Here is a 17,857-nt window from a genome sequence, read left to right on the forward strand (position 1 = left end):
CTGTCAAGATATTGTCTTGTTTTCTTTTTTGATACTGATGACTCATCTGCACTTTTACGTTTTTCAAACATGGTGTTTTATTCTTTTGATGTGGACAGCAGGAAAACGATCAGGGATGTCTTACACAGGTAGCCACTAGCTGACCTGATGAGACTGAACAGAAGATCAGAGATCACAGAGGTCTTGGTAATAAGTAGCTTAATAAATTTAAATGTAGAAAAAAATATGTTTTAATTTGGTTTATACATAATTTTTTGATTATCCAATTGGCTGTGTTATTGGGTTTTAGAAATGTAATATGCACAACCTCAGAACAAAGCTCTGCACACCACCCCAGGTTGGTAACCATGGCTCTAAGGGAAGGCCTCTTACTAAAATCTGGCCTGCATGAAGGTAAGTCCATCATCCACATAAAAGTTCTTGAGGATGGACTCCTTTTAATGTGTGCTACATCTGCTTCCTCCATCACTGCAGCTTGTCTCTGCCCATATGTTGCTACAGTGGCAAATGAACTGCTTCCAACACATGAACAGTCATCCAGTAGTCAGTTACCTCTGGGTTGTTAGCTTTGTACCATAGAATGCCACAAGATTATAGTAGTCCTCTCTGACCTAAAAACAATAGAAATTCTGTTATACATCAACTCTAATGGCCATTGCCAGATGCCAGATGCCAGTTCTTGACCTTGCTTGCCTTGATTTTCCCAGCACAAAGTCCCAAACTTTTTGATACTTTTGAGCTGCTGGTCAAATAAATTGGGCTGTTGAGGTTCAGAGCCAGCTTGACCCAGAGGGTTAGATGATGCTACTATTATTTGTACAAGAATCTTGAGGGTACAAAAACACATGCTAAACTTTTATTTGTAGATTTCTCCTCAGCTTTTAATACAATTCAGACCCACATTTTAGTTACAAAACTATTGTCCACTTTTAATCTTGATGCTAATGCTGCTTTATCCCAGAAGCGGCTGTCATCCACAGGCTCACCACAGTGGTTTGTTTTGTCTCACCTATTGCATATTCTTTATACAAATGACTTTAGGAGCAACTACAATGGTAGGCATCTTCTGAAGTTTGCATGGGCAAGTCCTAAATGACTTTGTAGAGTGGTGACCACCACTTTCTAAAGTTAAATGTCCAAAAAACTAAAGATTTGGCCATCGACTTCAGAAAAACCTCCCACTCAACATCCCCAACTATTTTTAAGGGCTCACTTGTTGAGACAGTTGAGTGCTACAAATACCTAGGAATAGTGATTGATGAAAATTTGAATCATGACTTCAACATGTCTGCAGTCTGCAAAAACGGCCTGCTAAGTCTTTACTTTCTGCGCAGACTGAATATATTGAATAATGAATATTTCTTTTTCAATCAGTTTTCCCCTTGAGGGACAATAAAGATCTGAACTGAACTTGATGTTGACGTTATCTGACTTATTAGCTCTACCCAGGTAAATCTCTCCAAACTACAAATCAACCTAGGTCAAGACACTGTACATATAAGTAATTTGTCAAAGGCAAGCAGCCTCGAACTCACCATCTCTAGGTCAGAGGTGGCTCTCAGTGGGTTTGTGCCTAAATTTTGTAATCACAAGGACTGTCCACATTACAAGGTGTAACAACTCAGTAATCAGGTTGGACTGAAATGCATGAATCAATGACTCACACTTTAAATAAAAACAGTTCATCTATAGCTTTGGGATAGCAATGGGCGAGGTCTGGGGACAGAAGTAGGCAATGGGGAAACAGTCTGTAAGACAAAGAGATACAAGGCGCAAAGCTAAGCAAGGTGAGACAAAAAGTCCAATCTGGCGGGGTAACAGACAAAGAGACAAAGATGGCTGGACAGCTATGGCTAGTATAGCATGTCAGAAAATCTGTCGAGGAGTAAGGAGAACTGGGCTGGAATAATTACTTGACTGGTGGGTTAAATAGGAAACACATGAGCAGGTGGGTGGGGAGAGTCAGTAATGTATAATGTGACAGTGGGGAAGCTTGGTAACTGCAGGCAAATGAGTGTGGTGGGGTCTGAAATGAAAGGAGTTGGAGTAGGGGAAAACACACAGGCAGGAATGAATGAATGAAATACAACAAAAAAGGAGGTCTTCTTTTTGCTGTCAGGTTACCATCATGTTTTCTAGAGTGCATGTGTGGAATGTGTCCACATATGCATATCCCATTGACCTCACATTAACAATGTTAAAATAACATGTCGATATCAATCACCTAATGTTAACCAAGGTCATCATTTCAGCATGTTTGCATGCTAACATTTCCTAAACACAAAGTACAGCTGAGGCCATTTTGTTTTTAAACCGTACTAAATTAACAATTTGACCTGATAATGGTATGAGATCGAAATGAATGTCTCTACAAATTTAACATTTAATAGTTATCCAATAGACATCTTGGTCTAAACCATTTTTTTAAACAGATTATTGTTATGATGATTAAGATTTTTTTGAAAGCATAAAGTTACAGACCAGTAGGGGTAGCAATGCTGCCAAGTTGCCACTGAGTAAAATTATCAATAGTCTTTGTTAACACTGCATATATGATTCATATACACCGATCAGCCATAACATTATGACCACTGGTGGATGAAATGAATAACACTGATCATCTCATTATAACACAATGATCTGCTGAAGAACCTTTGACATTCATTTGGACGTTACTTTGTCATGTACCACCCACCTAAATATTGTCACAAACCATGCACACACTCCTCCAATGACAACAACACTCCCCACTGTCAGGGGCCTACCACACCATAAAAGTTGCTCAGAAATGTCTCGAGGAACACAACAAAGAGCCAAAGCTGTTGTCCTGGGCTCCAAACTCCCCAGATCCCAATCTGATTCAGTACCTGTGGGACCTGCCTAATATTGCATAGGTCCCCCTCATACTGGCAAAACAGCTCTGACCTGTTGAGGCCTGGACATGGGATCTCTGAAGATCTCCTGTAGTGTCTGGCACTGGGACATTGGCAGCAGACCCTTTGGGCCCTGTGGGTTGTGTGATGGGGCCTTCATGGATCTGATTTGTTCTGGATCATCCCACAGATGCTGGGTCAGATTAGGATCTGGGGAGTCGGGAGACCAGGTCAACACCTTGGGCTGTTCGTCGTGTTCCTCGAGACATTTCTGAGCAGTTTTTGTGGTGTGGTGGGAACATTATCCTGTTGGGGCAAGCCCCTGACATTAGGGAGTATTGTTGTCATGTGTGCTTGGTTTGTGACAATATTTAGGTGGGTGGTACGTGACAAAGTAATGTCCAAATGAATGTCAGGACCAAAGATTCCTCAGCAGAACATTGTGTTATAACGAGATGATCAATGTTATTCATTTCATCCACCAGTGGTTATGATGTTATGGCTGATCGGTGTATAGATTGTATGTGATGGCTGCTTTTTAATGAGTGTGCAGTCTTGCTGAAAGACCTCTATCAAACTTTCTTTTGCACATCTGCTTGCCTGCAGGTATAACCACGGTGCTGACAATGACCACTATCAATACCCACCTAAGGGAGACTCTGCCAAAGATCCCCTATGTCAAGGCCATTGACATTTACCTCATGGGTTGCTTTGTCTTTGTCTTTCTGGCCTTGCTGGAGTATGCCTTTGTCAACTACATCTTCTTTGGCCGTGGTCCTCACCTGCAGAAGAAAGTAGCAGAAAAGGCTGCCAAGTCCAACAATGAAAATAAGGGCAGACTGGAGAGCAACAAAGTACAGGTGGGAAAAAGAAAAAAAAAAGTTTTGTGCAGTTTTCATACTGTTTTGTTAATGACATCATAGAGCCCCAACACACCAAGCCAACAGCTGGCCCTCAGGTACTGTCATTCACTCACCCAAGAGTAAATACACTTAAACAAGATCATTCAGATGAATTCAAAGCACTTTTCCAGCTGTCTTCAAACTAACTTAAGTCTCCTCAGTCAAAAAGTGACAGAAGTAGTTGCGTTAAGAATGTAAAAAGAATGCGAAATAGTTAAATTCAAACTCTCCTCACTGTAAAATCTCTGTACACAGCTAAGTGCTGTATTAAAGGTGTGATTGTTGTTTTCAGAAAGTTGTGAGAAGTGTGGGAGACAATCTGATAAGTTTGCTGACTATTTGGATTTTGGTTACAAAATGAATTTAATGAAACCTCCTTCAGGTTGATGCTCATGGCAACATCCTCCTGACCAACCTAACCAGTGAGATGGGTGGAGCAGATATGATGGGCGCTCTCAACGACCCTCGGGCAACCATGTTCTCTTATGATAGTGCCAGCATACAGTACCGCAAGCCCATGACCAGCCGAGACCTCTATGGAAGACCGGCCATCGACCGGCCAATGGGCCATAAGAAGGGCCGCTTGAGGAGAAGGGCCTCACAGCTCAAAGTCAAGATCCCCGACCTCACAGATGTCAACGCCATAGATAAGTGGTCCCGTGTCGTATTCCCAATCACATTCACCTTCTTCAACCTGGTCTACTGGCTTTACTATGTCCACTAGTGCAGCAATAGTTAACTTGTGTGGCAATGCCACTGCTAGTGATTTGTTACAAAAGCAACCTAGGTCTTGTACAGCAGTGAAAATAGAGGTGTGTTCGGACTGCATATATAAATCCTGTTTTTGAAGGATTAGTACTGGATGTCTCTATGATGTAAATACAAATATAAATACACACACACACACACACACACACACACACATGTGTGTGTACATATATAAAATAGAGGTATAATTTATTAAAAATTCACTTATCACTTTTACTGTACTCATCCATACAAAATAGATATAGCTACAAATAATAAGACACTGTAGAGGTATGGTATTCCAAACTCACCAAAATGACTTTTTTGCAACCTCAACATTATGGGCAATGATATTTCATTTGTTCTATCTTTTTCTTACCTTCTGTTATCTCACTTTTTGCATGTGAATGGAACACAACTTTTATTTGCTATTAAGGCAAAAAAAGAAGAAAAAAAGAAAGAAAAATCAAGAGACGCCGAAGTCCTGTGTAAAAACAGTGGATAACTGAAACAGTTTTTACCTGATCTCATCCAGCTAATAAACAGAATACATTTGAGTGAATGCATCTTATTAAGGTAGTCCTCATTTGGCTTAAGCTCAGTGCCCTGACTATTTTTTGTGGAACTGGGTAAGTATCATAGTGTGAAATCCCTCTCTGACAGCCATCTGTATGCTAATAAACATGTTGCATTGCTTTTCATGAATGACATGATTTTGTTAGGATTGTGCTGAGTGCATGTGCATTTACCCTGCTTTTGCACTGTAAAACAAATTCAGTTTCCTTTCATATCTCTAAAAAAAGCTTTGCATGGCTCCACTGGGCCCCAGTATTAAAATCATTATACTGTATGCTTTTGAACAATCATTGACAAGCACAGGGCAGATGTTAATTGGGATGTTAATCTCTCAAAAATAAAATGTAGTCAGATTTGTACCCACAATATTCTCACAGTGTCTGTGAGCATGTACAATGCAGTTTTCTTTAAAAGAAATCAGGTAAAGAATGACCAATGATGTCGCCATGCTTCAAAACCACATTCAAAATGTGAAGCCCTGATAAAACACGCACCTGGTGTTGAAATGCCTTATGCCAGTGTCCATTGAAAATTACAGGCTATTATTAAACATTTTTTTCAGATACCTGATGTAATACTGTACAAAAATGTTAGAATTGCATAGAGGTCCATTCGCCTCAGTGTGTTAAAATAGTTGAAGGACATGCATTAGTGTTGATCAGTTGATCACAATTTTTGTAGTTTCAGCCATCACTTCTATCAGTTACACTGACATCATGTTCACCGACTTAAAGGCTCAGATCTGTGAACACAGCAACAAACACAGACAGGAAGAAAGTCAGTCCATCAGACAGGTTGCAAACAAGCCAACTGTTACTGAGATTATCTAAATCACACAGCGGTAAACATGAAAGTGCATGAAATGCGGGGACAAAATAATCCGGTCAGTCTTTGGAAATCTCTCTGTCTTTAGGAGTGTTCCCATTTTCCACGATATTATCACTGATAGAAACGATGGCCAGGACTACAAAGTTGTTATAAGACCTAAACTGTAACAAACTACAATTGTCCTTTAGTAGAATATATGTATATTCATGAAAATAATCAAATATACAGTATAATACCTTTTTTCTTCCTCAAAGGTTGCCCAGTTGAGTACAAAGTATGGCAACTTGATGGTTAGGACAAATGCCTGTCTTATCAGGGCTTTAAACAAAAACAGCAGTAAAACCAGATAAGCTTCTACAGGATACAATATAGTAGTGTGCTCTTTTCCCATGGCTGAATATTGTGCCTTTACCAAGAATCTCAATATTTCCACAGGGTGTAACTTAACTTCTATCTAGTGAGTAGAATTTAAAGCAAATCATCTTGTACTTTTTTAGATTAAGAAGAACAAGGAGTACCAGAGACAGAAATGGACACTTTAACATCTTTTCTGAGGCTCTAACATACAGTACCATTATCTAAGCGTAGATTGTAGTAAGACATTCCAGCATTACAATGACAATCTTTTGAATTCAGTGTCCTACAAGTCTCCCGCAAGGCTGGTGTCCATGCTGTCAGTGTTGCTATTTGTGGACAGAGCAGAGCGGACGGACAGGAGGTGAAGGGAAAAAAAAAAAAAAACAGCTTGCCTTTCTTCACAACAAAGGACCCAGAGCAGATATACTTATGTTTTCTGTGGACAGAAGAGCTAATGGAAGCCTTGAACAACTGGTTTTCCCACAGGCTGTGGATGGGGAGGACATGTGCTGGACTCTTATTGTATAAAATTACTGTACAATTTTTCTCTAATGCTCTACATGTGCTCTCAAGTGGAATGAGATGTGGGTGCGTATGTCTTTCTGCTTGTAAGACACTGTGGAGGAATGCTTGTGTGGATATTTGTGTGTGTGTGTGTGAGAGAGAGAGAGAGAGAGATACAGAGAGTGAGCATATGTACACGAGTGAGAGGGAGAAAACACAAAATACAAATTCTTTGTTAACTTATAGAGACTTCAGAGAAAACACTCTAAATAAAACTTAACATCTTTACCAACTACAAGTGTATTTTTGCTGCTGATAAACAGTTTGCTTTTTGTTTTGTTTCTTTTTGTTGTTATTCAGTGTGGGGTCATAAACTGGATCTATATGATCAATGAGTTTTTACATGTCATTCCATTTGAGATGAATTAGTTAATCAGTGGGGAATTCAACTTAGAAACACCTGAAACATGCTTCAGTTATTTACACATTTGCACACAGCAGTTATATTTGACAGTGACTCCTTTTCTACATGGTGGTTATAACTGAGTATAAAGTCCTCATAGCTCTAGTCTGCTGCCACTTATCACCCTACTATTAGTGTGCACAGATTACAGTTTATCCTGATAGCACAATGTGCCATAGCCACCAGTTTTAAATTCTCACTGCATTAAATGTATTTTTGACTGACTGGAGTTCAGCTGGTAAAAGCTTGTTAAAGCAGACTGTAAATCATCTCCCTGAGAACAGAAAAATGAAAAAGCTTTGTTCAGGCCAACACTGACTGACTTTATAGAGACTGAAGGTCTGGAGTGAAACTGAGGTGGCTGGAGAATGCCATTAGTCCAGCTGGCATGTCTGCAGCTGTCAGCGGTAATGCTCATTCTCATGATTAACAGGAAGCTCTGGAGTGAAGATGGATTCCATTAGCACATTTAGCATGACAGTGTCTGTCGGCAGCTGCGGCCATTCTTATTATTAATCAGACAGTCAGCTGTCTAATCAACTGGAAGGCCACAGCCTCGACACAGACATCACCTTGACTCACCCAGAACACATAGTGACCTCTCTGCCCTCTCTTAGCTGTAATAATTTTATTTCTCATCTATTCCTACTTTTAGCCTTAGTGGCTGCCTCTGCTGTTCATATGTACAGAGTAGTGGTTTTGTTTGCTGTAATAATTCCTTATGTTCATATTGGCCATTAATAGATTTCTTCCAGACCTGCTTCCAACACAATTGCTGGGGAACAAAATCAGTCCTTGGTTTGTGTTAAAATATATTCCAAAGTTTATCTGAAGTTATGAGGCTTGGTCTGAGTTCTCTTTTTTTTGTTTAGCCAGACAGTGTTTACTTTCTTAATTGTGGTGGAGGCATACCAAGAGGGAATTTGCCACTGATGACATTGTAACTTTGTAAGATATACTATATATTTTGGTGTGTGGATTTTGTCTCTTCACTTTATTGTGTCATAGATTTAAATTGCCCATCAACCTACGCTCGATAACCTGTAATGACAAAGTGAAAACAGGTTTTATATATATTTTTGCAAATGTATAAAAAAATTAAATAAAAAAATCTCATGTTTTGTCTTTCCATGCTGAGAGTCATGGTGAACATCAACACATCATTTGGTGATAAACCCCCAAGCTGTCTCCAACTTTTAACCCCTGAGGGAACTCAGGGGTTTGAGGATTCATGGAAGATCCACAAACAGCCTGAAACCTCCTGCCATCTGCAATAAAACAAACTGTAAAAAACTATGAATTCTTAAATGTAGTTTTAGTATGGATTGCAATCAGTGCTGTAGGTTAGCGCTGAACTCTTGCCATCCTTGTGATTGGCCACGTTTCATCCTCTGGGTGGTCAGACCAAACTCTACACTCTCACCTAAGAGACAGAGTGGACTGGAGAGTTAAGAGGATCCTATAAAACTTCACCATCTTGTGAGGAAGTTCTCTTCCCTCAGACCTTATCCATTCAAAGACTGCATATTCATATTCATCACCTTTCAGTTACATATTCTGGCCTTTCAAACAGTCCATCAGTGCAGCTTTGTTCATTTTTACCCAACTGCACCATAAGAAGACTCCTCCTTGTGCTTGCTCTCCCTGGTTTTCCCTCCCTCTGTCTGTGTGTGTGTGTTGGAGAATGTTTCATTGCAGGGGCTGGTTGCAGCACTGATCACCAGGCACACATTGTCCATCAGCTCATCAACACCAGTATATGTACCCCAGTTTGCCAGTCACTTGTTGCCAGATCGTTCAGTTTGCCATGTGGTAACGCTTCTGGCTGCTTTGTCTTAGGGCAAAGTTTTCTTGGTTATTCATTTTTGTTTGAACCTGTACTTACCTTGTTCCTCCTGTGTTCCAGTTCCTCCTGTGCCTGTGCTGCTCCCACTCTGGCAGTGGATTCCTCAGTGTCGTCATTGTCTCCAGACTTCCTCGCCTGTCTATCTTGGTTGCACACTCACCTGCCTAGTTCTGCCCGGCTCCACAGCTCCTCCCCTTACCGTCTCACTCACTGGCACTCCAAGGCCCTGCTCCTCTCCCGGCGCACCCTTGCCAGTCTCCACCGCTCCATGTCCTCCACGTCCTCTCTCTTCAGCCCCTACAATCCCAGCTCCAACCCCCCTACATCAGGCTATGCCAGCGTGGAGCCAGTTAATTCTAAAAAACGACATGCATCCACACCAGGTGCTTCAGCTTGTTATTTTAGAAATACACACACCTGTGTATATAAGGTCCCACAGTTCACACTGTATGTCAAGACATAAAGATCACGGAGCTCTCTGTAGACCTCTGTGGTACACAGAGCCTGCCTACAGTTGGCTGTTTGGCCAAACTGGGTAACTGTGCAAGCGGGACTTTGGACAGGAAGGACACCAAGAACCCAACAGTCAGTCAGAGCCTCAGAAGTCCTCTGCAGAGGTGGGAGAATGGAAGGATGACCATCTCAGCAGCACTGCATCAATCAGATCTTCATGGTAGAGTGGTTAGATGGAAGCCAGTCATATGACAGCCTGTTTAGAGTTTGACAAACAGCATTTAAAGGACTCTGAGAGTTTAAGGAGAAAAGTTGAACTGTGCTATTAATGGTAAATGGACTGTACTTATATAGAGCTTTTCTAGTCATAGAGACCACTGAAAGACTACAGGTCACATTCACACACACATTCATACACCGATGACACATCAGGGGCAAATTGAGGTTCAGTATCTTGCCCTAGGATACTTCACCACACTGACTGCAGGAGCCAGGGATTGAACCACCAACCTTCTGATTGGTGGACGCCCGCTCTACCTCCTGAGCTACAGCCATCCCATTATTAAGTTCTTAATTCTTTGTAATTTAAATCATCTGGTAGTGTCATCTTCAAGATAAACCTGTGGGTGAATATCAGATTTTGCAGTCTAGAGTTCCTTTGTTAGTTCAACTATCATACTTAAAGAAATCCATTTGGGAGATGAACAGAGACCTAGTTTCTCACTTCTTAATTCAGTAGGTGAAAAATTAATATGACCTCAGTAACAGAAGAGTCCCTGTAGTATAAAGGTAGTATCACTACAACCATTACTACTGTTAGTACAAATTAATGAACAGCAGTTGAATGAAATTCAGTGAAATCAAACCATAAAGAAACATTTACTTCAACATGTTCATGACAAAACACAGTGCACTGTAAAAACATAACAATGTGTGCTTACATACACAACTGGATTACAAAGGACTCACTAATCATTATTAGGTCTGCAGAACAGTCATTGTGTCTATAACACATAAAACCATGGAAGAATATGTATAACACCAACATCAACGACCTAACATCCATTCACTGGACTTCCTGTAGTCATGGGCTTAAACAGGATCAGTGGTCCTGAATCTTTCCATCATTTCAACTGTAGCATCACCTACAAGACATAAATACATGGAAATCTTTAGCATTTCATGACCAACTCATTAAGTGAAGATATTAAATAATTTAAAAAGAAAAAAATCAAAATGAATGCCCTTTGATTTATTTACAGATGAATCAAAAGTTGTAAAAATGCTTCATACAATACTGGTAGTTGGTTATAAGTTATAATATCATAGTCCAAATCGTATAACTTCCCTAACCTGTTTATGGCTCTCAGCTCCAAGCCCACTGATTCCTACTTCAGTCATAAATCTCTTCAAAATGTTCACATAGTTTTATTTCTAAAAAAGAAGTAATTTCCCAAGAGAGCTTAACACTGTACACTGCACAGTTTTTATCTGGTTCTTACAGAACAAAAATAAAAACAATAGATAATACCCTTATTACTGCGGTGTGTGTGTCCACGCTGTATCTTAATGTAAAAAAATGAATGTTTTGAGCTCCACTGATTTGCTTTAAAGCACACTGGAGTTCACTGGAACATTGTGTCAGTTCTGATACAATACAGTAGCAACAGAAAGTATTCAGACCCCTACACTTTTTTTTTACACTTTACTGTTGGAAATTGTCTAAATGTGTGAAATTGTCATTTTTGCTGTTTACCCTCAATAACCAATTAATGACAAAAAGACTTTTTATGAATTTGTTTTTAATAGGGGCTATAGCTTCAAAAGGGCTACAGCTCATTTTTATATTTATCAATTAGTCATTCAGTCTATAAAATGTTATTGAAATAGTACCAATGTTACACTGTGTGTGTACACGTGTTGGGCAGTATCACTGATGTCACTGGGATCATAGGTTTTTGGGGTTAAAGACTATATGTTTGAAAATGAAAAAAGAATCTGGGGGTGTGGAGTTAGAGAGAAGTGAGCTTATCAGACTTCTGTGGCCTGCTCTTCATCTATTCTTGAGGCTAACAGCTAAATTATTTGCTACTAGCATGACACACCTCAATGTCTGACAGAACTGTGGACAATTCAGCTTCCAGGTTTGGACAAGGACGGTATTTTAGGGGTACAGTGTTGAATCAGCTGAGTGTGTTTTAAAATCCTTTACTTACACAGATCAGTTCCAGAAAACTAGTAGTATTACCGTCTTAAAACTTTAAGCAGAGGTATTCAGTGTGTGTGTCTACCTTATTAGCAGCCTCTAGTGAAGTGATGAGTGTGTTTAACTCCTCTCTGTTCATCTCCACAGTAACAGGCCGGACAGCTCCGTTCTCTCTCAGATCCAGACTGAGACTGAGCAGAGGAGTGTGGAGAGACGAGATCTTATCACTGGACAGAGCTAACTGGAGGGAGAGAACAGCAGACAGGAACAGGAAATGGAGGAGGTGAAGTTTAGACACAGCAGTGTTTCAGGAGCAGCCTATGTTTCCTCACATCATTTCTATATTAGCGTATTGTTTCTTTCCTTGCCAGCTGTCATAATATTGTGTAAGTAGTAAAACAATTCAGCCAACTGAATGATGCAGGCAGGTCTTTGACCAATGCTCAGCTCAATTAATCAACTTGGAAAAATGATACCTTGCAATCTATCAGGCAGATTGCACATGATTTATACTGATTTAAAATAAATCAATTAAGGGACCTTTTGGATTTGTACCCAGGGGCCTTACTGATGAATTTTATGAAAACTAGTTGATGAGCTATGGATGGTGGATGATCCTGTTACTGGTGACAGTTTTTCCTCGTCATTGTGCTGTGCCTCATGTCATTCATGTGTCATTATTTGTGATAGGTTTGTATCTGTGATTGGATCAGGGCATTAGGTTCATCTTGAGCAGCCATGTAAAAAGATGGACAATGAAATAGTAAACATATGATGTGTTGTAATATTCTTGAGTATGTCTTTGCCCACTGTCAGCTCAGGTGTGTTGACCGATCACCTGCAGGATCAGTCCGGTGTGTTTGCTGTCTCATGCTCTGACAAAGAACTGATTAACTAAAAGCTTAAAACCAGGTGTTTCTGCATTAGAAACACATCTAACAGGACTACGAGGTGATGCCAGTCAAACACTGAGGAATGAAGACTGAAGTCACCTTAAGCTGCCAGTCAAAATCCTGGAGAGTAGCAGAGGAGATGGAGTTGGTTCTATGCAGCAGAGTGCGTTGAATCTCCTCCTCTCTGGCTCTCAGCACACTCAGCAAAGTCTCAGCGTGGCCTCTGCCCACATCTGACAGCCCAGCCACCACCTGTACACAGGCAGCAGGAGGAGAGCTCAGACTCTGACTGCTGCCACCACTACAGGCAGCAAACACACAGCTGCTCCTTCACTTCTGCTCACGGTAAACACTGTGTGTTGAATCAGTTATTACAGGGATGGAGCATATTCAACACGACAGTGAAGATCTGGACACAGAATGTAATATTCTTGTGAATAATCTGCTTTACTGACTCTGGTGCACTTTCTAAAACTCTCTGTATGTGCAGTATATTCTGGCACAAACAGCAGAAAAATATTTCACTGCCATTGTCTTGACATTATGTATGTGACAAATAAAAACCTGGAAATCAATCATTTCTACATATCAAACACAGTCTTAGCTGAAGCCATCCATCCTGTCCTGTTTCACTGTGTTCTTGTTGTCTCACCTCTTCATCAGAGCTGTTGTTCCCCACTGCCAGGCAGAAGAAGGCTGACAGGGAGTTGAGGAGCTGCAGCCACTCCTCCAGGCTCCAGGTGGTGTTGTAATCTGCCCTGCAGGGAGGCTCATGTCCACACAATCCATCCACCACCCTGTGACACAGCTACACACCACACAGCACCGTCAGGCATTGGGAAGAAAAAACTAATCTGACTTCTCCCACACCAGTTTTAGCCTGGGCATTTATATTTGGACCTTTTGTTGATGCGTTTTATTTCTCATATGAACTTTGCTCATACATTTTGACTGTTGGTCTATGAAACAGGCCTAAGGTGTTGGCAGGACCCTTGCAGTGGATGTGCCCCTACAGTAATTCAGTAAAGTTTTCTTAATGTTGCTAGAACACTCTTTAAAGGCTGCAAAAAAACCTCAACTGTCAGGGAACCTTTAGAGAATGCTGCCAAAAGGTTTTTAAAGGTCTGACAAAATGTTCTGTAAAGGTTGCAAACGAATGGAAGGTTCTTTGAAGGTTACATTTTTTCTGGGTATCTGACAGGAGGGACAAACCACACTGGTGCACTGATATGTGAGGGAAACAAAGACTATCCTGTCTGGTCTGAACCACCAGAGAGCTGCTGTGTTACAGTATGCAGAGGATTCTGATGTTGGCTGTGGAAAGAGTGTGCCACAAAAACATGATGTTATTTTCAGTTTTTAATGCATAATCACATCTATATTGATTATGTGTTAACACCAGTAGCTCTTTTGTCTTTGACAGAACAAACATAAGACCCATGGCCTCATCAGTGGCAACGATGAGTTGGCCTACAGGGACGAGGTCCAGCACCTGGCCCTCGATACCAAGAAAACCAGAGAGATCATAGGGGACTTCAGAAGAACCAGAGGAGGCACACAGCCCCCATCAGTACAAATGAGACAGAGGTTGATGGTGGCATGTAATGTCTGTGGAGGGTGGGTCAGGGAGGTGCTACAGGACTCCCACTTACTCACCACTACCACACTTACCTGCACTATCTGTGCTCTCACATACCAATACACATGTATACCACCGTTCATGCTGTGTATACCCCTGTTTCCTCTGTATATAATGTCTATTACTGGCACAGCACGTTCGTTCTTCATGTTCACACCTGAAGCTACTGCTACTCACACACTTCATCTGTCTTAGTGTATTCATTTCACTGTGCTCAGACTGTATTTGTATTTGTGTTCATATAACTTATCACTGTAGATATTCACATTACTCTGCACTCTGCTCCTCTGGTCAGATGCTGACCTGTGTCTCTTGGGACCTGCACTCTGAGCAGTGACAATAAGGTTGAATCTAATCTGAGCATTTTCAGTAGCGACCCAGAGAAGATAGGATTTTTGAAACTGGATGCTGCTGATTGGCTAAATGCTTCATGCTAGGTCGAAAATACAGAGGATCTCTCAGTCGGAGCTGTGAATGAGTTCCTGAGCTCCATGTTAAGGGAGCAGCAGCAGTCAGCTCCATCAGACGTTAGAAAACTAGACCAGTCTCATTCTGCATCAGTACAACGCTCGGTACTCACCTTCAGACACTCTGTAACAGGTAACCTGCTCAGTAAAACCACCATGTTTTCTGTTGGTTCCGCCTGCTGATCAGCTGAACTCGGTCACATGGTAGAGCTGCGTTCACGTTCCTTGGAAAAATGACCTTCATCATCTCTAATGGCTTCCCATTATGCGCGCACAGCGTGAGTAGATTAAATAAACTGTGTTACAGAGGTGACTCGGTCTGTATGTATGTATCTTACTGTGTAACCACTGTCGGAACCGTGTTCCCGGTTATTACAGAGCAAGTTATTAACGGCAGCTCCATGTCAACGATGCTCCGTTGGGGAGGGAACGTCTCGCGGCTCGGTGACAGCGACTAGAGTTTCACATCCTGGTTTGTGGTGCGGGGGTCTGATGGTGAACAGAGATGAGACCCGAGAGCAACAGTTACTGTTGTTAGTTGACCTGAGAACCGACAGCGTATGGAAATAAACAGGGTGAGTGTGACCTGTCACTGCGGCGGCTCTCTGTCAGGAGACGTGAATGTTAGTGGGAGATTTGTTTGTTCATTTCACTAAAGGTGAGGAACAACTTCCTACAGGCCTGCTGTGTAAACTGATACTTCTGCTTTACGGCACCTCAGGACGAACGGAACTCTTAACGACACCTCGGGTCTTTAGACCGGGATCCTGCATTGTAGAACTCTGTGGGTTTAAAGACAGTGATCACCTATCTGTATGTTAATGTATACTCTGTCAGCTGCAGAGTCAGAAACCCTGACCAGACTAGTGGAAGCACGCAGGCTATAAGAGGCTGTAGTTAACTCTCTGTAGCATGGGCCTGTTATATTTCTCGAGTTTGACTTAAGTGGAGACACATTGTGGTAAATTATGAGTCCTGTGTGTGCTGATATGTTGAGTGGATAGATCATAAAGGAAGGGTAAATTGATATGTGCTGTACACAAGGTAAACAAGCCCGATTCAACTGGATAGAGGAGTTGTGATCATGGAAGGTTGACTGTTACAGAGATCACTAATGATGGTAGATGATGATGATGGTAGATCACTGATGATGGTAGATCACTAATGATGGTAGATGATGATGATGGTAGATCACTGATGATGGTAGATCACTGATGATGGTAGATGATGATGATGGTAGATCATGGCGTTGCACAGTGCACGATGAAACACTATACAGTAGGGGTGTAACAATGCACAGTGGCATGATGCATCGCCATTGAGAAAACGTGATGATGCACATCGTTATGCTGAAAACTGTATCATGATGTGACTGATGAAGTGAGCTCTGTGTCCTGAAGTAATCTGTTTCATCTCTGTGAGTGATCGTACTGTGTGCTGTACTAAATAACACTGAGGAATTAAAGTGAGTAGGTTTGAACTGCAACTTTCTCATCTGCCCACAGCTTCTCACAATGTAACAGCATCTGGCTGCTTCAGGTTCTGTTCAGTCAGTCTGTAGACCGCTGGCTTTCCTAGTGACCACTAATCAGCTGACAGAGTGACTGTAGTGGGTCGATCTCTCTCTCTCTCTTATTCCTCTTGCATAATTGTTTTCTCTGACAGTTGATATTTTTCAGACTCATCATCTGTAACAGCTGTAATTCTCTTGTTTTCACTCATCATTACTTTCTTTCCTCTGTGGCAGCAGAACATGTTACAGCAGCTTCACAAACTATTGCAGCTTAAACTGAACTAACCAAAGACTTTTTGGGCTGAGTAACTCTGAAAAACTCACTGTACATGGACCTACAACGCTTGCTAGCTTAGCAACATAACTGGGCTAAACTATCCACAATGCAACACTCTAAAATACCGTAGTTACACTAATATTCGCTCCATTCAAAAAGTATATCAGTTGAAATGAATGGAAACGTAATGCACCGGGAGATAAATACTGCCTTATGTTATGGCCAATACAGCAATATGGTATCCTTTCCTTTGCATTGTAGTCTGCAGAATAAGAGAATAACCGCAAGAAAGATTTTATTTTTACATTTGAACTGGAGTTTAGTTTACAGTAAGGAAAACACTGTAAGACACTGGGTTTTGTGGCAACCAGTAAAACCTGGGAAATATCGAAAAAGAAATCACATCCTTATTTTGTCATGCGATTTCAGGTCTTAGAGATTAAATATCCAAACCTCCAGCCCTGTACAGCACATGTGAGACTGTTTCTGATGCAGCTGTTTCAGGAAGTAAGGTGCAGGAGTAACTCTAAGCTGTCAGCCATGAACAGAGATGAGCTCATGAAGTGGAGATAAAGCAGAGGTTTATCTGTCTGTGGGGTTTTCCCAATAGTTTACAAGAAATCCTCATCAGTAGTAACTAAGCAGCAAAACTCTAATATTGAACTCCTTTTGTACACCAGTGTCTTATATTTACTTTGGTTCCACAAAAGAAGATACTACATGAGCAGTAGCTTCAGTTTTTATCTCCCATCACTGTAAGTCATTATCTCCATGATGTGCTAAGAATGATGTTAGGCCTGTCAGGCATGTCACAGAGCTCTGTGAGAGAGGGAACTCCTGACCTGAGTTGAGAAAGACTAGACCACACAAGACAGCAGAACAACAATTTTGTTTTTACTTGAAATCTGAGTTTTGTAATAATCATGGTGAGCTCATACCTTGAATGAGTTCTTTTTGAATATTTGCACTCAGACATCCCCACCATGTCTCCTCATTGTCCACTGTGTATCCCAACTGCCAGTATTATGGAACAGCGAGAGAACAGCTTTCAAACTGAGAGCCCTCCTTAAAGCCCTTGACCCTTTGTTGTTCCTTAAATTTTCTCCTATATGCAGCTGTAAAGGTAGAGAAACATTTTCCTGTTCTATGAACTTCCTTCTTTCCTACTACTTCCTACTACTCCTACTTTGTTTAATGCTCCTGCTGACTGCTGTATTCAGTTTCAAAGTAGGTGAAGATCTGTGTCAGTGTTCATACAAGTTCATCATTACAAAAAATGTTCAATTACATGGAAAGATTCTTTTTCATACTTT

At 41.1% G+C, this 17,857-nt stretch overlaps 2 protein-coding genes across 2 annotated transcripts in view; one reads left to right on the top strand and one right to left on the bottom strand.

Annotated features, from left to right (window-relative positions):
• gabrb1 (gamma-aminobutyric acid type A receptor subunit beta1) overlaps positions 1 to 7,073 on the top strand; it is a 72,118-nt gene extending 65,045 nt beyond the window's left edge. The window contains exons 8-9 of the mRNA XM_018662213.2: positions 3,480 to 3,733; positions 4,158 to 7,073. Of these exons, the coding sequence (XP_018517729.1) occupies positions 3,480 to 3,733; positions 4,158 to 4,499 (596 nt within the window). The 3' untranslated portion in view covers positions 4,500 to 7,073. The remainder of the gene's footprint in view (positions 1 to 3,479; positions 3,734 to 4,157) is intronic.
• A 3,336-nt stretch (positions 7,074 to 10,409) lies between these two features.
• commd8 (COMM domain containing 8) lies at positions 10,410 to 15,329 on the bottom strand. The gene is made up of 5 exons (XM_018662217.2): positions 14,868 to 15,329; positions 13,301 to 13,456; positions 12,748 to 12,900; positions 11,841 to 11,996; positions 10,410 to 10,694 (listed from the first exon to the last, which is right to left on the bottom strand). Exons 1-5 carry the CDS (start codon positions 14,910 to 14,912, stop codon positions 10,674 to 10,676), a joined length of 531 nt encoding a protein of 176 aa, XP_018517733.1. The 5' UTR covers positions 14,913 to 15,329; the 3' UTR covers positions 10,410 to 10,673.
• Positions 15,330 to 17,857: the final 2,528 nt, after the last annotated feature.

This window comes from Lates calcarifer, linkage group LG19, assembly GCF_001640805.2.
Source record: "Lates calcarifer isolate ASB-BC8 linkage group LG19, TLL_Latcal_v3, whole genome shotgun sequence".
Taxonomy (NCBI): domain Eukaryota; kingdom Metazoa; phylum Chordata; class Actinopteri; family Centropomidae; genus Lates; species Lates calcarifer.

Bases quoted from the DNA above. Each gene is read 5' to 3' on its own strand.
- commd8 (XM_018662217.2), bottom strand. From the start codon at position 14,912: ATGGTGGTTTTACTGAGCAGGTTACCTGTTACAGAGTGTCTGAAG. The intron at 13,457-14,867 runs GTGAGTACCGAG...TGTGGTGTGTAG, and splicing joins CTGTTACAGAGTGTCTGAAG to CTGTGTCACAGGGTGGTGGA. The intron at 10,695-11,840 runs GTAGACACACAC...TATGTCTTGTAG, and splicing joins CACTAGAGGCTGCTAATAAG to GTGATGCTACAGTTGAAATG.